The sequence below is a fragment of the Balaenoptera musculus genome, chromosome 9 (assembly GCF_009873245.2).
Source record: "Balaenoptera musculus isolate JJ_BM4_2016_0621 chromosome 9, mBalMus1.pri.v3, whole genome shotgun sequence".
Taxonomy (NCBI): Eukaryota; Metazoa; Chordata; class Mammalia; order Artiodactyla; family Balaenopteridae; genus Balaenoptera; species Balaenoptera musculus.
In genome coordinates this window covers 69,352,958-69,378,496 of record NC_045793.1, presented here as the reverse complement: position 1 = coordinate 69,378,496, position 25,539 = coordinate 69,352,958, and the positions used below count along the sequence as shown (strand labels likewise).

Genomic DNA, 25,539 nt, shown 5'->3' with positions numbered 1-25,539 from the left:
TAAAAATCCATGTTACTGGATGGTCGTACCCATAGAATAAGTGTTGGTAATACTGGAAATATTTAAAGTAATTTATCTATAAAGACACTTTATTCATAACTTTGAATTCAGAGAGGAAATATCCACAGATGTTTTTGAGAAATGTAGCATCTATTTTCACTTTATGCTAATTATGGTTTATTCGGTTTCCACCAGATGGGTTTGTATGCACGGTAGCTAATTCATGCCAACTGTCTTCAAGTATATTCTCTGAATTGTAGGTAGGTTTTAGAGACCTCTAAGTGATCTCTAATCTTCTTACTAATATTATGGCTTTCAAATGTCATTGTGATATCTCAAAGGTGATCTGGGTGAACAATGGGATATTCTATAGGAGTACTGCTGAAAAGGATAAACACTTTCTTGAGCAATTTAGACTTGAAGAAGTGAATAACTTATTGTACATAATAGGAGGTAATCATCTCTGGGGAACTGAAGAAATGGTTGCAATAAAGATTCTGCATTTGTTATCTAGATTAACTTAGTGCTTCTTTGTCACTGAAATTGTATTGGTCCTTTGGCACTGAGTAGTAAAATAATGAAATACCTGATTTTTCTGGTTTCGGAGTTCAGCTGAATTATTTTAAAACTCTGTTCTAATGTTTCTTTTGTGTTTATTTTCTTTTTAAAAAAACATTATTGTGGTATGCTTAGTGTATTCTCTCGTTTAAACATTAATTTCAGAAGATGTTTAATGGCTGAGGAAAACACATTCTTTTCAAATAAGCCACTGTTAGTACATGGGCATTCATGTGAACTTTCTTTTCACGTTTTTCCTTAGTTAAGAACATAAATATACATTTTAAAACTAATGTAAAATTATAATGTTTGATTTAAAGTCTAAATAGAAGTGAATATTACTGAATCTTTAAAAGACCACATATTAAACATAGCTGTGATTATATCTGCCCTTGAATAGGGTATAGAAATAAGCACAGAGAACACAGGACCTCCAAGTAATAGTAGTAGTTTCTGGAAATATTTCTCTTAAGCCCTTTGTTCATTTGTCTGCATATTACTCAGTATTTTGGTCATATATAGAATATACTGGAAGTAAAATCAATAATTCTCAATTTGTTATGAGTTGGAATTTGTCAAATTGTGTTCTTACAAAATTCTAGGGGAAAAAATTTATTGTTAACTAATATATTCTAATGTTTTCATTTCGGAAGGACCTTCAATACATATGGCTTCAATTTCTACTCTAGTTCTGTTTGTGTTTATTTCTTCTCTTGCATTAATGGGAAGTAGAGATATTTTGTAGCAGTTCAGTGCTCATCTCTGCTTAAATTCTTATCTGTACGGCAGACGTAGTCATGTTTAAAAAAACAAAATATAACGTTCAAAAGTATAGAGGACACCTACAAGATGGCAGAGGAATAAGACGTGGAGATCACCTTTCTCCCCACAAATACATCTACATGTGGAAAAACTCCTACAGAGCACCTACTGAACGCTGGCAGGAGACCTCAGACTTCCCAAAAGAGCCATGTGGCTGACAGGGTCTTGGTGCTCTGGCCGGGTGTCAGGCCTGTGCCCCTGAGGTACGAGAGCCAAGTTCAGGATATTGGTCCACCAGACACCTCCCGGCTCCACGTAACATGAAATGGCGAAAGCCCTCCCAGAGGTCTCCATCTCAACGCTAAGACCCAGCTCCACTCAACGACCAGCAAGCTCCAGTGCTGGACACCCTATGCCAAACAACTAGCAAGACAGGAAAACAACCACACCTATTAGCAGAGAGGCTGCGTAAAATCATACTAAGGTCACAGACACCCCAAAACACACCACAGAACGTGGTCCTGCCCACCAGAAAGACAAGATCCAGCTTCATCCAGCAGAACACAGGCACTAGTCCCCTCTACCAGGAAGCCTACACAACCCACTGAACCAACCTTAGCCACTGTGGCAGACACCAAAAACAAAGGGAACTACGAACATGCAGCCTGCGAAAAGGAGACCCCAAACACAGTAAGTTAAACAAAATGAGAAGACAGAGAAACACACAGCAGATGAAGGAGCAAGGTAAAAGCCCACCAGACCAAACAAATGAAGAGGAAATAGGCAGTCTACCTGAAAAAGAATTCAGAGTAATGATAGTAAAGATGATCCAAAATCTTGGAAATAGAATGGAGAAAATACAAGAAACGTTTAACAAGGACCTAGAAGAACTAAAGAGCAAACAAACAATGATGGACAACACAGTAAATGAAATTTAAAATTCTCTAGAAGGAATCAATAGCAGAATAACTGAGGCAGAAGAATGGATAAGTGACCTGGAAGATAAGATAGTGGAAATAAATCCCACAGAGCAGAGTAAAGAAAAAAGAATGAAAAGAATTGAGGACAGTCTCAGAGACTTCTGGGACAACATTAAATGCAACAGCATTCAGATTATAGGGGTCCCAGAAGAAGAAGAGAAAAAGAAAGGGACTGAGAAAATATTTGAAGAGATTATAGTTGAAAACTTCCCTAATATGGGTAAGGAAATAGTCAATCAAGTCCAGGAAGTGCAGAGAGTCCCATACAGGTTAAATCCAAGGAGAAACATGCCAAGACACATCTTAATCAAACTATCAAAAATTAAATACAAGGACAAAATATTAAAAGCAGCAAGGGAAAAACAACAAATAACATACAAGGGAATCCCCATAAGGTTAACAGCTGACCATTCAGTAGCAACTCTGCAAGCCAGAAGGGAGTGGCAGGATATACTAAAAGTGATGAAAGGGAAAAACCTACAACCAAGATTACCCAGCAAGGATCTCATTCAGATTCAATGGAGAAATTAAAACCTTTACAGACAAGCAAAAGCTAAGAGAATTCAGCATCACCAGACCAGCTTTACAACAAATGGTAGACGAACTTCTCTAGTCAGGAAACACAATAGAAGGAAAAGACCTACAAAAACATACCCAAAACAATTAAGAAAATGGTAATAGGAACATACATATCAAGAATTACTTAAATGTAAATGGATTAAATGCTCCAAACAAAAGACATAGACTGGCTGAATGGATACAAAAACAAGACCCGTATATATGCTGTCTACAAGAGACCTACTTCAGACTTAGGGACACATACAGACTGAAAGTGAGGTGATGGAAAAAGATATTCAAAAGAAAGCTGGAGTAGCAATTCTCATATCAGAAAAAATAGACTGTAAAATAAAGACTATTATAAGGGACAAAGAAGGACACTACATAATGATCAAGGGATCAATCCAAGAAGAAGATATAACAATTGTACGTATTTATGCACCCAACATAGGGGCACCTCAATACATAAGGCAAATGCTAACAGCTGTAAAAGGGGAAATCGACAGTAACACAATCATAGTAGGGGACTTTAACACCCCACTTTCACCAATGGACAGATCATCCAAAATGAAAATAAGTAAGGAAACACAGCTTTAAATGATACATTAAACAAGATGGATTTAATTGATATTTATAGGACATTCCATCCAAAAACAACAGAATACACCTTCTTCTCAAGTGCTCATGAAACATTCTCTGGGATAGACCATATCTTGGGTCACAAATCAAGCCTTGGTAAATTTAAGAAAATTGAAATCATATCAAGTACCTTTTCCGACCACAACGCTATGAGACTAGATATCAATTACAGGAAAAAATCTGTAAAAAATACAAACACATGGAGGCTAAACAATACACTACTAAATAACCAAGAGATCACTGAAGAAATCAAAGAGGAAATCAAAAAATCCCTAGAAAAAATGACAATGAAAACACAATGACCCAAAACCTATGGGACACAGCAAAAGCAGTTCTAAGAGGGAACTTTATAGCAATACAATCCTACCTCAAGAAACAAGAAACATCTCAAATAAACAACCTAACCTTACACCAATTAGAGAAAGAAGAAAAAGAAAACCCCAAAGTTAGCAAAAGGAAAGAAATCATAAAGATCAGATCAGAAATAAATGAAAAAGAAATGAAGGAAATGATAGCAAAGATCAATAAAACTAAAAGCTGGCTCTTTGAGAAGGTAAACAAAACTGGTAAACTATTAGCCAGACTCATCAAGAAAAACAGGGAGAAGACTCAAATCAATAGAAATAGAAATGAAAAAGAAGTAACAACTGACACTGCAGAAATACAAACGATCATGAGAGATTACCAGAAGCAACTATATGCCAATAAAATGGACAACCTGGAAGAAATGGACAAATTCTTAGAAAAGCACAACCTTCCAAGACTGAACCAGGAAGAAAGAGAAAATATAAACAGACCAATCACAGGCACTGAAATTGAGACTGTGATTAAAAATCTTCGAACAAACAAAAAGCCCTGGACCAGATGGCTTCACAGGAGAAGTCTATCAAACATTTAGAGAAGAGCTAACACCTATCCTTCTCAAACGCTTCCAAAATATAGCAGAGGGAGGAACACTCCCAAACTCATTCTACGAGGCCTCCATCACCCTGATACCAAAACCAGACAAAGATGTCACAAAGAAGGAAAACTAAAGGCCAGTATCACTGATGAACATAGATGCAAAAATGCTCAACAAAATACTAGCAAACAAAATACAACAGCACATTAAAAGGATCATACACCATGATCAAGTGGGATTTATCCCAGGAATGCAAGGATTCTTCAATATATGCAAATCAATCGATGTGATAAACCATATTAAGAAATTGAAAGAGAAAAACCATATGATCACCTCAGTAGATGCAGAAAAAGCTTTCGACAAAATTCAACACCCATTTATGAAAAAAACTCTCCAGAAAGTAGACATAGAGGTAACCTACCTCAACAAAATAAAGGCCATATGTGACAAACCCACAGCCAACCTCGTTCTCAATGGTGAAAAACTGAAACCATTTCCTCTAAGATCAGGAACAAGACAAGGTTGTCCACTGTCACCACTGTCATTTAACATAGTTTTGGAAGTTTTAGCCACAGCAATCAGAGAAGAAAAAGAAATAAAAGGAATCCAAATCAGAAAAGAAGAAGTAAATCTGTCACTGTTTGCAGATGACATGATACTATAGGTAGAGAACCCTAAAGATGCTACCAGAAAACTACTAGAGCTAATCAATGAGTTTGGTAAAGTAGCGGGATACAAAATTAATGCACAGAAATCTCTAGCATTTCTATACACGAATGATGAAAAATGTGAAACAGAAATTAATAAAACACTCCCATTTACCACTGCAACAAAAAGAATAAAATACGTAGGTATAAACCTACCTAAGGAGACAAAAGAACTGTATGCAGAAAACTATAAGACACTGATGAAAGAAATTAAAGATGATAAAAACAGATGGAGAAATATACTACATTCTTGGATTGGAAGAATCAACATTGTGAAAATGACTATACTACCCAAAGCAATCTACAGGTTGGATGTAATCCCTATCAAACTACCAAAGGCATTTTTCACAGAACTAGAACAAAAAATTTCACAATTTGAATGGAAACACAACAGACCCTGAATAGCGAAAACAATCTTGAGAAAGAAAAACAGAGCTGGAGGAATCAGGCTCCCGGACTTCAGACTATACTACAAAGCTACAGTAATCAAGACAGTATGGTACTGGCACAAAAACAGAAATATAGATCAATGGAACAGGATAGAAAGCCCAGAGATAAACCCACACACCTATGGTCTACTAATCTATGACAAAGGAGGCAAGGATATACAGTGGAGAAAAGACAGCCTCTTCAATAAGTGGTGCTGGGAAAACTGGACAGCTACATGTAAAAGAATGCAATCAGAACACTCCCTAACACCATACACAAAAATAAACTCAAAATGGATTAAAGACCTAAGTGTAAGGTGAGACACTATAAAACTCTCAGAGGAAAACAGGCAGAATGCTCTATGACATAAATCACAGCAAGATCCTTTTTGACCCAGCTCCTAGAGAAATGGAAATAAAAACAAAAATAAACAAATGGGACCTAATGAAACTTAAATGCTTTTGCACAACAAAGGAAACCATAAATGAGATGAAAAGATAACTCTCAGAATGGGAGAAAATATTTGCAAATGAAGCAACTGACAACGGATTAATCTCCAAAATTTACCAGCAGCTCATGCAGCTCACTATCAAAAAAACAAACAACCCAATCCACAAATGAGCAGAAGACCTAAATAGACATTTCTCCAAAGAAGGTATACACATTGCCAACAAACACATGAAAGGATGCTCAACATCATTAATCATTAGAGAAATGCAAATCAAAACTACAATGAGGTATCACCTCAGTCCAGTCAGAATGGCCATAATCCAAAAATCTACAAACAATAAATGCTGGAGAGGGTGTGGAGAAAAGGGAACACTCTTGCACTGTTGGTGGGAATGTAAATTGATACAGCCACTATGGAGAATAGTATGGAGTTTCCTTAAAAAACTAACAATAGAATTACCATACGACCCAGCAATCCCACTACTGGACATATACCCTGAGAAGACCATAATTCAAAAAGAGTCATGTACCAAAATGTTCATCGCAGCACTATTTACAATAGCCAGGACATGGAAGCAACCTAAGTGTCCATTGACAGATGAATGGATAAAGAAGATGTGGCACATATATACAATGGAATATTACTCAGCCATAAAAAGAAATGAAATTGAGTTATTTGTAGTGAGGTGGATTGACCTAGAGTCTGTCATGCAGCGTGAAGTGAGTCAGAGGGAGAAAAGCAAATACTGTATGCTAACACGTATATATGGATCTAAAAGAAAAAAATGGTTCTGAAGAACCTAGGGACAGGACAGGAATAGAGACGCAGACATAGAGAATGGACTTGAGGACACAGGGAGGGGGAAGGGTAAGCTGGGACGAAGTGAGAGAGTGGCATGGACTTATATACACTACCAAATGTAAAATAGATAGCTAGTGGGAATTAGCTGCATAGCACAGGGAGATCAGCTCTGTGCTTTGTCACCACCTAGAGGGGTGGGATAGGGAGTGTGGGAGGGAGATGCAAGAAGGAGGAGATATGGGGATGTGTGTATATGTGTGGCTGATTCACTTTGTTATAAAGCAGAAGCTACCACACCATTGTGAAGCAGTTATACTCCAATAGAGATGTTAAAAAATCAATCAATAAATAAAAAAGACATCTCCCCCTCAAAAAAAAAAAATAGTGGATTATATTGCACTAAGGCTGTCAGTAGTCAAGGAAATCATTTTTCAGCCTTAATATTCAAATGACATAGCAGGAGCTACGTGTACCTTATACCTATATCTGTTTTATACTGACACCATTAATCCACATCAAACATTTTGACATTATAAAACTCTTTATCATATAAAATATTACTATCACTTGATTGAATAGATTTTTATTTTTGTCCTCCTTCTTCATCTTTTTTTTTTCACAAAAAATATATTAGTCAGGGCTTCCCTGGTGGCGCAGTGGTTGAGAATCTGCCTGCCAATGCAGGGGACACGGGTTCGAACCCTGGTCTGGGAAGATCCCACATGCCGCGGAGCAACTGGGCCCGTGAGCCACAATTACTGAGCCTGCACGTCTGGAGCCTGTGCTCCACAACAAGAGAGGCCGCAATAGTGAGAGGCCTGCGCACCGTGATGAAGGCTGGCCCCCACTTGCCACAACTAGAGAAAGCCCTCGCATAGAAACGAAGACCCAACACAGCCATAAATAAATAAATAAATAAATAAATAAAAATATATATTAGTCAAATACTTGTCTGATAAAAAATTTTTTTTAAAAAGTTGTGAGAAGAAAAGAAAAAAAATGTTTGAAACAGGGTCCAGTTAGGAAAACAAAACCACTCTAGGTATTTCAAACAGTGAGATGTTAATACAAGGAACTGGTTTCAAAGGCATTGGAAGGGGCGGAAGAGCAAATGGAAGGAAGTGGGACTGGAGGACCAAAAGGGACGCATCAGTGAGACCCAGAGATCAGAAGATACGGGTGCCCTGCCGCTCAGCTCACAAGCCGGTGCTGGCTGTGGTGAGACACTACTGCAGTTGGTTCCAGATCCATTGAAGAGGCACTACCTCGAGCAGAGCTGGAACTGCTGAGAGCAGTGCTGCCTGTGCCCAGGGTGCTGCCATCCAGATCACCTCCCCTCCATTGTCACTACAGCTTCATCAGTAACTGCCCCCAAGGACCAGAGCCAGGAGCAGAAGGCTGCCCTCTTCCTCCTGCCTTCTGCTCTCCACTACCGTTCTACTACCTTCTGTTTTCTGGTTGCTCTTTCTTGTCCTTCGGGCTCCATTTCATCCTTGTCATCAGGACCACTGTGTCCCTGCCTGTCCTCTTCTCCCTAAACACACTGCTCCCAGGGTGACCTCATCACGGCACCATTTCTTTTTTTTTTTTTTTTAATTTTTGTTGGGGTGTGATTGATTTACAATATTGTGTTAGTTTCAGGTGTACAGCAGGGTGAATCAGTTATACATATACATAAACCCACTCTTTTTCTTTTGGATTTTTTTCCATATAGGCCATTACGGAGTATTGAGTAGAGTTCCCTGTGTTACACGGCAGGTTCTTATTAGTTGTCTATTTTATATATGGCAGTGTGTATATGTCAATCCCAGTCTCCCAATTTATCCCTCCCCCCCTTTATACCCTGGTAACCATAAGTTTGTTTTCTACATCCTTGACTCTACTTCTGTTTTTTAAATAAGTTCATTTGTACCGGTTTTTTTTTAGGTTCCACATATAAGCAATATCATGTGATATTTGTCTTTCTGTGTCTGGCTTGCTTCACTCAGTGTGACAGTCTCTAGGTCCTTCCATGTTGTTGTAAATGCACAGCACCATTTCTAATAGCAAAAACATGATTCTGAAATGACTCAAGTGTTCAACAGTACAGCATTGGATAAATATAGGTTATTCTTCAGATGGAATACTATGCACCATTTGGTGAAAACTGCACTGTACATCTGTTGACATTGAGAGACATTTATGGTATTGCTTAGTTAATAAACCATGTTATAATATTGCATGTAAAAAATGTATATTTAACAAAGAATTGGTTTTATTTTTCTCCAAATAATTCAGTAAAAACTTCTGTACATTTAACGTGTTTCCCTTAAAACAAATTGCTGCTGTTGTTGTTGTTACACTTGTGTTAAATAGCCAGTTAACTGATATTTTATGAACCTTATCAATGTCAGAGAAAGAATTTTTAAATAAAAATATACTTTTCAGTTTATAGGTGGGGTATGATTTATTAGTGATACAAAATAGGTACATTCATTCCAGGAGAATTTTAGGAAATCAACATGGAGGTCTAAATTTGCTTCAAAATGTACACAATGGAGTACAAGCCTACCTTGGAGATACTGCGGATTTGGTTCCAGACCACCATAGTAAAGAAATATTACAATAAAGTGAGTCACACAAATATTTTGGTTTCCCACTGCATATAAGTTATGTTTACACTATATCGCAGTCTATTAAGTGTACAATAGCATTATGTCTAAAAAATTTTTACATACCTTAATTAAAAAATACTTTATTGCTAAAAATGCTAACTATCATCTAAGCCTTCAGCGAGTTATGGTAGTACCATCAAAGATCACAGGTCACCATAACAAATATAATAATAATAAAGTTTGAAATTTGTGAGAATTACCAAAATGTGACAAAGAGAGAGGAAGTGAGAAAGTGTAGTTGGAGAAATGGCACCTATAAACTTGCTTCATGCAGGTTTGGTACAGACAGTACTGTACTGACTTCAGACTATATTACAAAGCTACAGTCATCAAAACAGTATGGTACTAGGCAGAATGAGACATATAGATCAATGGAACAGAATAGAAAGCCCAGAAATCAACCCATGTACTTATGGTCAATTAATTTACAACAAAGGAAGCAAGACTCTACAGTGGAGAAAAGACAGTTTCTTCAACAAGTGGTGCTGGGAAGATTAGACAGCTACATGTAAAAGAATGAAATTAGAACAGTCTCTAACACCATATACAAAAATAAAATCAAAATGGATTAAAGACATAAATGTAAGACCAGATACTTTAAAACTCCTAGAGGAAAAGATAGGCAGAACAGTCTGTGACATAAATCACAGCAATATTTTTTTGGATCCATTTCCTAGAGTAGTGGAAACAAACAAAAAAAATAAACAAATGGGGCCTAATTAAACTTAAAAGTTTTTGCACAGCAAATTGAGTCCATAAACAAAATGAAAAGACAGCCTATGGAGTGGGAGAAAATATTTGCAAACGATGTGACTGACAAGGGATTAATTTCCAGAATACACAAACAGCTCATATAGCTTAATATCAAAAAACAAACAACCCAATCAAAAAATGGGCAGAAGGCCTAAATAGACACTTCTCCAAAGAAGACATACAGATGGCCAACAGGCACATGAAAAGATACTTAACATCGCTAATTATTAGAGGAATGCAAATCAAAACTAGAATGAGGTATCACCTCACACCAGTGAGAATGGCCATCGTTAAAAAGTCTACAAGTAAGAAATGCTGGAGAGGTTGTGGAGAAAAGGGAACCCTCCTGCACTGTTGGTGGGAATGTAAATTCGTGCAGCCACTATAGAGAACAGTATGGAGGTTCTTTAAAAAACTGAAAATAGAGTTACCATATGATCCAGCAATCCCACTCTCAGGCAAATATCTGGAGTAAACTCTAGTTTGAAAAGATACATGCACCCCAGTGTTCACAGAAGCACTATTTACAATAGCCAAGACATGGAAGCAACCTAAATGTCCATTGACAGGTTAATAGATAAAGGAGATGTGATATACATATATATATAATGCAATGTTACTCTGCCATGAAAAAGAGTGAAATAATACCATTTGCAGCAACATGGATGGACCTAAAGATTATTATATTAAGTGAAGTAAGCCAAAGACAAAGACAAATATCATATGATATCACTTATATGTGGAATCTAAAAAGATGACACAAATGAACTTATTTATGAAACAGAAATAGACTCACAGACATAGAAAACAAACTTATGGTTACCAAAGGGGATAGCAGGGGAGGGATGAGAGATAAATTAGGAGTTTGGGATTAACATATACACACTTCTCTATGTAAAATAGATAACCAACAAGGACCAACTGTATAGCACAGGGAACTATACTCAATATATTGTAATAACTATAATGGAAAAGAATCTGAAAAAGCATAGATATATATGTATATATGTATGTATAACTGAATCACTTTGCTGTACACTTGAAACTAATACAACATTGTAAATTAACTATTTCAATTTTAAAAAGTTAAAAAAAAAGGATTAGATGCCTGATTTGCTCCATTTTTAATAAGGCCTCTAAAAACACAGACCTAACGGGGAGGAGCAGCTGAATGACACGTCAGTTCCCCCTGACATTTTATTATGGATTAATGGCTCAGATTAGCCACCTGCCAATTGGTGAACTTTTGGGAAAGGGGCGGAGAAAATGTGGAGAGCATCTGTACAGGCCAAAGTTCAGGTATCAGAGTGGAGGGCCCTGGGAAGTCAAGGAAATAGCCTGAAGACAAGGGCCACTAATGATGTGTTACACAGGGAGGGCATGACACCAAAAGTGAACTTCCTCTGTTTCATATTTTGAATCCAGCTGTTAAAATCATGGGACTTGCCCAGACCTATTATAAAATAAGTGTTCATTGAGTTTGTACGTATCTGGAAGCATCATATCTACAGATTAGGGAAGAATATTGCAAAGAAAAAGTGCTGTGGTTGCCATGTAGTCTTACACTGGCCTAAGTAGTAATTCTCCTGCCTTCATTGTACAAATAGTTGATTGAGAAATATGTTAATGAGCAATTATCTCAAATGACACTTTTAATCTGATCAGCTATGGAGAACTAAAATGAACAGCCTAATACAAAAATCAAGAGAAAGATTGGACAAGGGAAAATTTAAAATGAAATGACTATAATAATCAAGTGATCATATTGAGTCCATGTTAAGTAGTTTTCCAGCTTAAAATTATATATGAAATGTATGTTTAGATCTATTATAAGTATATACACACATTCAAAAATATAAAAGCAAATCTGTGTTTTCCTATTTAACTATTTTCTAATAAAACTGGGTATCTATTTCAGGGCCATGCATATTTTGAGAAGGACATATTCATTTCATTTAATTTCTATTATCCTGTGCCAATCTGGATTTCCATTATATATAAAAAAAATCCACTTTATGCTTAAAATATTGATAGTGAAAAGGTCTTAGAAACCTAGTAGTTAGTGGCAAAAAAGTACAGTGATTACTAAAAAAGAGAAAATGAATTCACTATTGATGTTCCTATTCACTGAACTAACTTCCCAGGATGTGTAGTTTGATTTTCTGCGGGGCATTAAGTAAACAAAAAACATCATACAAGCTCTGATATTTAGTAGTTTTGTGACTGCTTGGTAAACCACATAAATTATGAGTTCCCACTGCCTCACCAGTAAACTAGATACCAATTCTGCAAGTTTGCCATGAGAATAAAACATTATAATCTAGTAAAGGCACCTAAGACAATGCCCAGCCTAAGCAAGGGTTTCACTGTGCATTAATCTTACATGTGAATCTGCCCCCTTCGCTTCATTAGCTTTTCTCCTCCATTTGGAGGGATAATACATAGGGGCCTGAAAAAATAGAAAACCAAAAACAGAGAAACAAAATAAAACTACAAACTGTGCAACATTGCATTTTTTGGTAAGAAGGTAAAAGCATTTTAGGTGATAAGATCTTTGTGTTTTAATTAGGGATGGGTCCTTAAGGAAATAGAACTGGATTTATAGTTTCAAAAGTGGAAAGATTTAGTTGAGAAGTGGTGAATTAACAACAAAGGCAGGTACTGAATTATAATCTTTTTCACACTTTTGTTAGATCAGAGGTTCTTAATATTTCAGAGATCCTAGATGAAAGTATGGATAGTCTAGTGGGTGGAGAGTAGGGACAAGGAGAATTATGACATACAAAATTTTACACACAGTTGTAGAGGTTTCATTCTCCCTAGACTTCAACCAATGAAATAATCCATGTGACCCTAGACACTAGATTGAAAACCAATAAAAATTGCTGCCAAATATTTTTTCAGATACCAGTGCCTTGCACAGCACAAAGTATATATTAGTTGCTCAATTAATATTATGGATCCAAATTAAACTATTCAACCCGATATCATAGATTTATCATCTCTGTCCTACTTGAAAGCTGTCTTCTCAGCTATCCCTCTGCCAACATTAACCCATATTCATATACAAATGTAATTCACTGCACAATCTACTAACTTTCACAAATACTCCCTTATCTTGATATTACTTTGGAACCCCGTGAGAAATCCCATGAGGTCATTTTACTTGAAGTACAGTCAAAAGAAACAAAATCAAAACCAGCCTTTAAATATATTGCATTTGATTTCTGAGGCAACTCCAGAATGTTAATATTATTCTTGACTCCTGCTTCAAAATAACTTTTGATTTTATTTTTGGTATTTTTTTTTTATATTGTGGATGTTATAGGCTGAAAGTAACACATGGATTTGAATAAAACTATCAGATTAGCTAATGTGAAGGATAATGGTTCTCTAGAAAGAACAAGAAGGTTCATATGAAACTGAACAACCTACCCATCTAATCGAAATATCCGGGTTTAAGAGGATTTTGTTGTTGTTGTTATTTTTATATCCAGGCTTTAATAGCAAATTCATGGCAGTTGAGGGTATTTTCTGTGAATGAATGACTGGCCTCAGTTAATGGCCTTGGCTTCACTTTAGTCCATCACCCCAGAATGTTCCCCATGCCTTCATCTTATTACCTAACTATGTCTCTTTGTACATTTTAATGGATCTTTCAGTAATTGTGATCTTTCTGGGGAGAGGCAAGTGGTCATATTTTAATCATTTGAAGAAGTTTGCACAATAAAAAAAAAAAAGGAGAATCCCTTTCACAGCTTTCCCCATATCCCCAGCTGTTTGGGCATTTTTCATCATCACTCTAATAACACATAAAATGGAGATCATAAAAGAAATCCTATAGCTTAATTTTAGTGCATAGGTAAAGGGTAAGGGTTGACTTTGGAAAGCTCTGAGGTGTAAGGACTGTGACCAGTGCCTAGATTTTACCTCAAGAAGAGCAGAAGGTGTGTGTGTTTAGGTCATTATGGCATTTAGATGACACACAATGAAAATTTCTGCAACCGGTTAATTCTTCCTGAGGATGGCTGTATTATCGTTCTTGCTAGGATCATAAGAAGTCAACACTTTTACTTGGTTAAATTTTGGTGATTTATTGGGAATGTGTGGTAGTTACTTGAAAGCAAAGGGGTAAACTCAATGAACTCTTATGATTGCTTGTTATGATTTAGTATGTCTTCAATTTTAAAGAGAATTTTGCAGTTACCGTTTTATACCTGGTAGGATCAAAAGACTAAGTACTTAAGTCAGCAGTGTTTAGAATTTAATTCATGTTGGGTGAAGTTCATAATATGGTAGATCACATTGCCTCAGAGAGAAATGATTCCTTAATACTGTTTTTATTTCTCCTTTTCCAAAGACTTCTTAAACTATATAAATAATGAGATTGTTTAGTATGATACAAACAACATACAATGTATCCAAAAGCCGGAAGACAGTTCTGTTTCATTCACTGTCTAATTTACATAGCCCCATCCCTAGAAATGACCCAGATTTGTGAGGATATTTTATTTTAAAAGCCACAGAAACAAAATTTTTTACTCCTACTCTTCACATAACATGTTTTAAGCTGGGTTGGCTAAATTCTATCAGTGAACAACTGCTAGATTCAGTTTGAATAATTTAATTGCTTAAAATACGTATATTCATTTTCCTCTAGAAAGGTATTTCTAACTCAATTGAACAGAAGTATTGAATCAATTTTAATTGTTCTTCCTCTCTGTATTTTATTTCTTCAGATTTTTTTTTCCATCTGCATTGCTTTCTGGGGAGTAAGAAGCATGAAACAACTTGTCTCAGACCCTTGGAAATGACTAAACGTTTGTACACAATTCTCTTGTTTTAATCATTTGTCCACAACCACAATATATTACTACTGCCTATGGAAATATAACTATCTTATATAATGATTATATGAACTATTTCTCTAATGTGAGGTAAATACATTTATCTACTCTTGCTTCCTTTCCGCATTTATTATCCTCTGTTAAAATTAAAGTCAGCTGCAGTTACTTTATTGCTAGGGTTGAAAGACAATTATTTCAAATAGAATGATGTTACATCCACTGGTAACATCTAAGCCAATGAGTATGAGAAGAAGGGATAAAACTTCAAAACAGTAAAAAGAATGAAGATTTTATTAGCATTGTTTAGACAACTTTTCATTTGCTGTCTGCTAAAATTGTGCTTGGATACACATTTGTTGTCATAAAAATGTATTACATGAGTTGTTTGCCTAAGGCTAGGTTTACCTTTGAAAGCCATATAACCTAAGGAGTAACATTACGGAAAATGACATCACTGAAATGAAAATCACCAGAATTCGTCAGAATTCATTTATTCCATAGATTAATTTGTGATACATATGTCTAAAATGTTTGGTCAGTTTGTTTTGGCAGATTGAGGAGTGTGCGGTATTTCTGTGCTATTTTAAGTTGTCACAATCATGTTAAAAGACTCTCTAAATAAAATTGCCCAAGCACTGTGTGTATATTATTCATTGGGACTGTAAATATCTGACAAGTATTTCATTAGGAGGGAACTGACAGAGATAAGCAGGAAATGGGTCAAAGGGGGAAGATCTGAAAACAGTTGGAATTTTTTTCTTTCCTTCTTCCAGTATTTCTTAGATTTAAAGTTACAATTTAAGTAACCAAAGTTATAAGCACTAAAACAGTTAATACTGTCCTTCACTGAGCTTTGCCTATATTCATTGCTGGTTTAAAGAGACTGATCAGTTGGTTGACTTATTTTTAATATGTGTTTTCTAACCTTTGAACAGAGAAAAGTTGTGGAACTAGTAAAAAGAATGAAACTGCAGGTGTCTGTGTGGACTCATGATGCAAAACTGAAGCACATTTATTTTGCAGACTGGAAAAGCAGAGGAAGATTAAATTTTGCATGATGGAAAAAATTAACAAATTATATCTCAAGCGTCAGAAGTAAGGAATTGGCTTTGCTTCATTCATCTTTTTTTACTTCTTAATTTAACACAGAGCTAGAGCAAATACTTGAACCCATAACAGATATTAGTCCCTATTCTTCTCCCTTACCAAGAGTTCTTGCTGGGCGTTGCATATTTAGAATCGTATTAAAGCAGGGAAACCTCTGTTGGCTTGAAATTGCTAATTTTATAGCATAAAAACTCTGAATACCCATATTCTACATCCTAAAACCCTTCAATCTATAGGTTACAGTCTTCAAGAACAGCAAAGAAAAGAGAGCTTCCACAAATCTGTAAGTAGATTTTTAATGTGTTAGGACAGTTTATTGGTTTCCCCATGAGTCATGTATAAACATGTATATATGCTTGAATATATATGAATTTATAGGAGTGGTCTAGGAATGAGCTTAATAATGGAAATAAAGAATTCAAAATTGATAAAAGATATTTTTATGCTGAAGTTTAGTTTTCTTTTAGTCAACTCAAATTAATCCATTTTCTTTTCTCTCTTAGTTACTCTCACTATGATTATAAATTATTATTATTATTTTTTAGAAATGCAGACATTTTCAAGCTAGGAATTTTCAGGCCTTTGAAAGTAGAAGTGATTCCCAGATAGGTAGTATTCCCAAGGCCTGTGTGTGTTAATCAGGACACTTTTTTCTTCACCTTCAACCTTGTTAATTTCCCAGTCAAGTTTTCTCTTGTCGAGCACTAATACATGATGACAGATCATATAACTATTATTAATGTTGTAAATTAATCTTGAGTGATGCCATGTAATTTATGCTTACTCTTGACTGGAAGCACTTTACCTCTCTCTCTCTCTCTCTCTCTCTCATTCTGTCAAGAGAAAAGCACTAAAAATAGGGCTCATCAATTACTCAGCACTTGTACTGGAGAGATGTCAACTGACTTTGAAATGATTATGAATATTCTCATGTTTGATAATCTACCATAAGGAAGGCTAGAGAGAGGGAAGGCATATTTGTTTATTGAGTAATACTCGATTAGCGTTCTTTCCTTTACTCTAAAATCCTGGGAATTAAGTGCTGTTGATACCATTTTACAGAAGAGAATTCTGAGGCTGAGAGAGGTTAAAAAACGTGCTCAGACCTATCATGCTTAATTGATTGTCAGAAGAAAATTTGAAACCTCTGAGTTCTGACATTGAAGACCATGTTTCTCCTTTACATGATATCAGATACCCAAGACAAAACTTTAGAATACAGGCTCAGGAGTTTAAGTTTAGAGAACTTCCTATTCAATTCGATGCTCCAAGGTACAAAACAAAGTTCAGAGAAAAAGTAGTTTGGTTACAGGGTGGATTAGTTGACTAGGTGCATGAGTACAGAACATATGATCTTTCTGAAAGTGATAAGGCCCCAGGTTATTTTATAGGATTGCCATATGTCTAAAAGAAGTCCATTCCTGTACTTGATTTGATTTGATAAAATTGCCCATTACTCTAGCTCTATTTGTTGTGTCATTTACTTCCCCTTCATCTTGTTCTTTCTAATTATTTTGGTTAAACTTAATCTAATCATCTCATGGCCATGATATTCAGCAATATGTGGATCTGTCCTTGAGTATCTGAAGTTCAATTGATCACCAAAGTACATGACCCTTTGTTATATTTAACATTACCAGCTTGCACTAATGTTTATCAGAGGTTTTCACATTTCACTTTACTGGTCATATATGATTCAATTATTCAGTGTACGTTCTGCAATAGAACCACTGAGTGGAATTCTTTAAGGTATGGTATACAGTATGATGAACACAACGTGATTTATTAGGGAGAGCAACAGTAGTTAGAAAGTGAGTTCCCTTTTTTTATGCCCTCTCCTCTATATTTTTACATTTGTAGCTTCCAGAATCCCAAGGAAAGACAGAAAACACAGAGGTAGTTTGGCTTTCAGAATCTTAAAACATTTTTCATGTCACTATTTTCAGCAGCACTATGGAAGGTGTCAGGCCCCATCTTAAGCCTACCTCAAGGAAAGTAAATTTAACAATGTTCTATCTGTTACTGGGGTATTTTTTCAGAACTTGCTCCAGTCTGCTGCCTTTTCTTCTCAATAGCATAACAGATAACTTCTCCCTCACCAAAAACTCAATTCGAAAAAGTCATTAGCAAAAAAAGCAAATCAGCAAGCATTGATGGTTTTCTCTTGTGGGTTGTGTCTGCTTTTTGGAATTCTGCAAGTGTCATACCTCTTTAGTCAGATTTTCCAGACATTCCAGACTCACCAGTATCCATCAATCATAAGTTCATTCCCTAGGTGTGTTCTCCTTTAGTATTAAGAGCAATAAATCCAAAATCCTAGCTTGCATAGATTTACATTACAGAAAACAGGAAGAAGTAACCTTTGTCTTTATGTATCAGGATTACCCGTGGATCTTTTTAAAACTGAAAAATTGCTGGTAGGAACATTGGAATTCTGATTTAGTAAGAGTCAAGTGGTACCAGAGAGTCTGTATTGTTCAAGGTTCTACTATTGATAAGTTACAGAGGCTATAAGCAATCTAGAGTGAAAGAAAACTTCTCTAGACCCTCTCCTTGAGATTCAGAAATATGCAGGAGAGATGTACCATGTAAGGGAATATTGTTTCTATAGCTAATTAAAAGAATGGGGTGATAATGATTAAAAAAACACGGATATTTAGATATGCCATCCAAGGAAAAGTATACTTTAGTATGAGATTATTTTGCATATCCTCACAAACCTGGAAAAAACCCTGAAAGTTTAAAGCCTAGGTAAGCGTCAATGAGATGGGGAGAGGACAGAAGTCTAGCAGGCAAAGGAAACATGATCCCTACTGGGCATGTACCCTGAGAAAACCATAATTCAAAAAGAGTCTTGTACCACAATGTTCATTGCAGCACTGTTTACAATAGCCAGGACATGGAAGCAACCTAAGTGTCCATCAACAGATGAACGGATAAAGAAGAGGTGGCACATATATACAATGGAATATTACTCAGCCATAAAAAGAAATGAAATTGAGTTATTTGTAGTGAGGTGGATGGACCTAGAGTCTGTCATACAGTGTGCAGTAAGTCAGAAAAACAAATACCATATGCTAACACATATATATAAAATCTAAAAAAAAAAAAAAAAAGGTTCTGATGAACCTAGGGGCAGGACAGGAATAAAGACGCAGATGTAGAGAATGGACTTGAGGACACGGGGAGGGGGAAGGGTAAGCTGGGATGAAGTGAGAGAGTGGCATGGACATATATACACTACCAAATGTAAAATAGATAGCTAGTGGGAAGCAGCTGCATAGCACAGGGAGATCAGCTTAGTGCTTTGTGACCACCTAGAGAGGTGGGATAAGGAGGGTGGGAGGGAGAAGCAAGAGGGAGGGGATATGGGGATATATGTGTACATATAGCTGATTCACTTTGTTGTACAGCAGAAACTAACACAACACTGTAAAGGAATTATACTCCAATAAAGATGTTAAATAAATAAATAAATAACTTAAAAAAAAAAGGAAGCGTGATCAAAAAATATTGGTGCCATAGCCCTGTTTATATTTGCCCCTGATTTTTCGTTTTTAATAAAATATTATTAATAGCAGAATTAAAATGTACTGGATTAAGTTTGATAGACATCGGTTTTGTACTTTTGGCTTTTGCCAGGGCTTCTTGTGATAAAGTGAAAGGTGGATGTGCAGTGAAGAGAGTTCTCACTTTAATACAAAGTTAAGTATGAAAGATGTCCATATATAATAGTTTCTGTTCCTCCTGCTCTGCCCTATTCAGACAAAAATGCAACTAACATCTCCTTTCAGGAATAGTACACAGCATGCATTTTACTTTGCTGGTAAAATGCTGTGTGCTAAGACAATCAGTGTCTAAGGATGGCTAATTCCTTCTAGGCAGGAGATGTGGGGAGACTGTCTAACAATGGCATCTGGCAGCCACGTGGCACACTAAGAAGCCTTACCTTGTCCTTTACAATACTCTGCAGGAACAAAACCATCAGGCTGCTAATTTGCATCAATAAGTCAAAAAATTGATAAATAAATGCATGTTTAATGATAAATTAAGTACTGAATTTTTTCCAGAAAATTCCTGCTAAATATGTAACTTGCATAAAATGTTTATCAATCTGTACTCACTCTTTCATCTGCCTGCAATGTCTTCCTCCAGATGTTGGCATTATGGGTTGAATTGTGTCCACCCAAAATTCAAATGTTCAAGTCTTAACCCCCCCCTACCGAAAACCTAAGATGTGACCTTATTTGGAAATAGTGTAGTTAATAGATGTAATTAGGTTGAGATGCGGTTATACTGGAGTAGCATGGACCCTTACCCAATACGACTGGTGTTCTTATAAAACGTGGAAATTTGGGCAAACATACACTCAGGGAGAATGCCATGGAAACGTGAAGGCAAAAATCAGGGTGATGTGTCTCCCGGTCAAGAACAACCAAGGTTGCCTGCAAACAGTCAGAAGCTAGGAGAGAGTCATGGAACATATATTCCCTCACAACTCTAGGAAGGAACCAAAGCCAGTGACACTTTAGTTTTGGACTTCTAGCCTCCAGAACTGTGAGACCACAAATTTCTGTTGTTTGAGCCACCCAGTTTGTGGTACATTGCTGTGGAAGCCCTAGCAAACTGATATTGTTTGTATGATTTGATCTCTAACCTCAACAGGTCTTTAATCAAATGCCTTCTTAATGAAGTTTTCTCTCACTAAAATCACACACACACACACACATACACACACACACATCCCAAAAGAGTTCTTCTATTTATTTTTCTCCTTATTACTTGCATGCTTTAGTTTTACTTATCTTTCTTGTTTATTTTATTTAAATCAACAGAGAATACTTAGTACTCTCCACTAAGTGTCTGTGAGAGCAGGGATTTCTTATAGTTTTATAGTCCTGTTTCCCCAGCTACTCAAATAATGACTGACACACAGGAGGTGCTCAATAAGTATGTGTCATGAGTGAATTAATGAACTCCCTAGTTATTTAGGACCATATATTAACCCAAGGTAAAACTAATATCTTTCAATCTCAGTTTTGGCTGAATCCCAAGATAATAGTTACCAGCTAATCCTAAATTCCAAAGTGAGATTATAGAATACCATGAAAGACCTCCACTGTCTTAAATTCATGCTAAGACTCTTAATTCCTCACACAAAAGGAGATTTGTGAGTTTAGGAAATGAGGATAGGAGAGAGAATTTCTGGAGAGAGCTTGATGCAATGAAGATTCCACCTGTCCCTCGCTTCACATGGGAAAAGTTGGCAATGCTTCCTTCCCCTTCCCTCAAACTTCGTAAGCAAAGCTTCAGAGAGGCCAATTAAGAGCTAGCTATTCATCCTCTGAAGTTTGTGGCATGCTTCAGTGGACTTCTGTCTGCCCCATCTCTGTCTGGCCAAGTGGCCAGGGGCTGCATTTGGGAAGTAACCACACTCATGGCAACAGGTCTTGTTTGCAAGTTTTCCCACGAACTAGAAGGCCACAGTGAGTGTGAGAGCTGGCATAGGACAGCTGGGTGGACAGGACGCCGGTTGAGAGATGCTGGAGACGTACAGCCCGATGGTGACATGAGGGTGGAGCCAGGAGCAGCAGTTGGGAAGGCATCACCCTTGTCAGGAATTGACCTGAGACATCCTAGTGGACAGTTAGTCTTATTTTCCCCCCAGGGTGTGGGGAAATAGCAGGAAATCAGTGGTGGCCAGGAAAGCTCTTTCCTGACCCTTATGCTTCAACCATGACTAAGCTCTGGGCTTCAGGAGAGAAGACGTGATAAAGTAAAGAGAAACCAAGATCAAAACCCCAATACCCCTCCTACAGGACACACACACACACACACACACACAGCACACAGCACACACTCACAGGTTCACTACATACTTCTCACCTGCAGCAGGCCAAATCGGGAGGGAGGGGTCACAGGAGAGGAAGAACCTCTAATAAAGTTCAGAGTTGGTTTTCAAACAGAGACATTGGCTGGGGGTATAGCTCAGTGGTAGAGCATTTGACTGCAGAGACATTGGCATATTAATTTTTGAACTGAGAATATCTTTATGACTAAAGTGACTAAAGGAAATAGATTCAAAGAGAACTCGGGTCATTTATGGATGCTGCTCAAGGTATCATCCAAGGGCAGAGAGATGGCTTGGGCTTTACAGAAAGATTGTGGGGGGAGTGGAGAAAATTAAAGCAACTGTTTTCTTTTGTGTTCTGTGAATCCTGCGTTTTCAGCATACTGGTCCCGTCCTCCGCTGTGCAAATAGGGAAGAGCATCTCTTTATGAAAATTATTTGAAAATTCCAGGATGCAATCTACGTATATGCTTTATGTATAATAAACCATAGATAGTCTCATTTTCCAAGTCTGCAGCATTTATCACTCTTATTTTAAAAACAATACAATTTAAACAAATTATAAAAGTTTTCTAACACAGACTAGCTGTCTTGAGACTTCTGAAAGATGGTACGATAAGATTATTTATTTACTTTTTAAAAGTAAAAACAATGACTTTATAAACCAATTTCTGTAGCAAGCAGTGTGGGAAAGGTGAATAGGTCTAAAGTAATTTTTTTCTCTGTTTCAGCACTTTTGAAAGGCACAGAAGGGAATAAGACCAATCCAGAAATTCATGATGTCTCTCCAGTTTTTCCTTTTCCCATATGAGCAGAGAAGGGAAGTGTACAGACACATTAGAGAATGTTTCCACTGTGTGGGAGAAACATCTGCAGAGTAGGCCTTTGACCACCAGAAGTGGAGAGAAAGAAGCATATGGGGGCGGAAGCAGGAGACATGAAAATAAAAACTGGGAGCTGGCTAGGCCAAAACATCCAACTGACTTGCCTAGCCTTCTGTTTACCTTTTCCATTACATAAGGAGACTAAGAGCAGTAACATTCTTAAGAAAAACAGTTTTTAAGTATGGTGTTGAAATAGAGTTCATAGCACACCCTTCATTTTTTCTTTTTCTGTGAGTATGGGAAATGATAGCATTCTGCTTTGCCCATCACCTGCTATAGAGCCTATGCTGGGCGGTTTTCATGGGTTTCTTCCTACTGGTCCTTTGCAGCCATTTATTACGATGGCTATGCCAAAGCCCAGAAGCTGCAGGCCTCCGCTCAAACCAGGGGAAGCACAGTGAAGACAGAGATGAGCTCTGAGTAAATTCCTCATAAAACATCAGGGGCAAAAATGGGCTTTGAAAATGCAAATGATTATCATTAGAAAGTAATATGCGACTACTGGAGAAACATTTGAAAGAATAATGTGGTCTAGCAAAACAATCCTGCAATCTGCATTCAATCACCACTAACCAAAAATGCCTGCAATGGTCCTTTGTATTGCTGGGAGCCAAGCGTTTTCTGGAACTCTTAAAGCCAGTTTTACCAAGTGGCAAATTACCAACAAAATATTAGTGAAAAAAATAACCAGCCTTAGACTTGACTTTTCCAGTAAAGGGGAGACTCTCCAGCTGTAATGACCAAGGTATTGAGAGCAACAAGAATATTGATATACATACCTGTAAATGCTCACAGATGAGTTTTGGGGGTTGGTTTGTTTTCGTCTATAGCATGTGGGTCTGGACATCTTGCCCACTAAATAGCTTATGTATGAGGACAGTTAAAATTCAGTATACAGAATTTTTAAAATTATATGGGACAGAGCTATATTTAGAAGATTGGACAGGAAGAATACATACCATGAACTTTTGGAAACTACTTAATTAATTTTGATTCTAGGCCAATATAACAAGTCTCTTAAGTGCAGTGGTATTGAAATTCTATTAACCTTATTCTCATAGAAAACAAGACACATATTCTTTAGAGATCATGGTTTTCACTCTTCACCATTGGTTCAGAGCCTTACTGAACAAGGCTTTTGGGCTCTAATCTTCAAAAAGAAAGTTCTAGCCCTGGATATGATTAAGTTTCAGACAAATCTTCTGCCTTCACCCCTCACAGTTCACACCTGGCATCCATGAGAAGGGTAGCCTCCTTGGGATGCAAACTGGCAGTCACAAAGCAGAAGCCCTGCTGTCTTTCATGAAAGAACTACTTATCCTGGAGCCATATATCATACATGGCCAAAGTATGTGGTGTAGGAGATGTCAGGCATACTCAGGAATCCTAGGCCTCATTCATTCAGCTACCAGAAACAGAAATATATTCATAAGGAGCCTTTTCAACAAAATACCATAAAGTTAGAATGAAGTTGAGACCCAATGTGTTTACTGCCAAAAAACGGGCAAGCAAACTGAAAGACATTAGATTTTCTAACTTAAATGTATCATACCTTTCAATTTATTTTTCTGAAAGGGACTGATAAAATTAGTTAAAATCAATATTCAACCAAAATATGCGTTGAAGATTAACAGTGAATAAGATGATGTCCACTTTGGAGGCATTTTTAAAGATGATAAAGTAAAGTATATTATAATATGGATATAAAAGAAATGCTTTCATGAATTTTAATCTTACAGAATTTTTTTGAACTTTATATTCTGGGGAAAGTTTAAAAGAATAGATTTTAAAAATTTTATTGTTAATGCCAGTATCACACAATAAAACAATTTGTAGCTCTCATGATTCTTTTTATAAAATAATCTTTTTTTCTTTCTCTCTCCTTCCTTCCTTCCTTCTTTCCTTCTTGCCTTCATTCCTTCTCTCCTTCCTCCCTCCTTCCCTTCTTTCCTTCCTTCCCTCCTTCCTTTGCCTTTCTCCAAAGAGAAATACCATTTTATTTCTTTTAAAGCTTCAGAAATTCAAATTCAAATGAGCATTCTGATATTTGAGATGGAGATTAAATATAGGATAATTGTTAAAATATTCAGATTGGTGGAGATGGGGGAGATTAAATTAAAGGCTGTTTCCCCAGGAGGTATTACTTTTAACAGATTTTAAGCAAATTATTAGAACACGCTGTTTTCTGTCTAATCAAAATGGGCTTAACAAAGACAATCACATTTTAGAAAACTGTACTTGCAATTTTATTGTAATTTTTTGTATTTAATAAACTGGAAAAAAATCCCTATGTTGTCTTTTCTGTGCCCCTCATGGCATTAAAGACAATTGATTTTATATGGGTTTTTACTTGAATATAATTCCATGATGCTAAAAGGCCTAATTCACTCTAATCTAACTGCAGTTTGGCCCCCAAATATGTCATAGATGCTAACAGGTTATCAGTTTCTTGCCTTGTGCACTAACTCCTTGGATCTTCACATCCACACTAGTAAGTAGTCATTATGTCCATTTTATAGCTGAGAACACTGAGCCTTTGAGAGAGTAAGCACCTTGCTAAAAGTCATATGGTGGTTAAATGGAAGAATCCGAAAGAGAACCAGGAGTATTTGAATCTAGAATCTGATATATTACATCATCTCTCACTGAACTGAAAG

General features: G+C 36.6%; 1 protein-coding gene across 1 annotated transcript in view; it reads left to right on the top strand.

The window, feature by feature from the left end:
- The window catches only part of AGMO (alkylglycerol monooxygenase), a 381,378-nt gene extending 365,700 nt beyond the window's left edge, over nucleotides 1-15,678 (top strand). Inside the window, exon 15 of the mRNA XM_036863969.1 lies at nucleotides 14,933-15,678. Within this exon, the coding sequence (XP_036719864.1) occupies nucleotides 14,933-15,007 (75 nt within the window). The 3' untranslated portion in view covers nucleotides 15,008-15,678. The remainder of the gene's footprint in view (nucleotides 1-14,932) is intronic.
- Nucleotides 15,679-25,539: the final 9,861 nt, after the last annotated feature.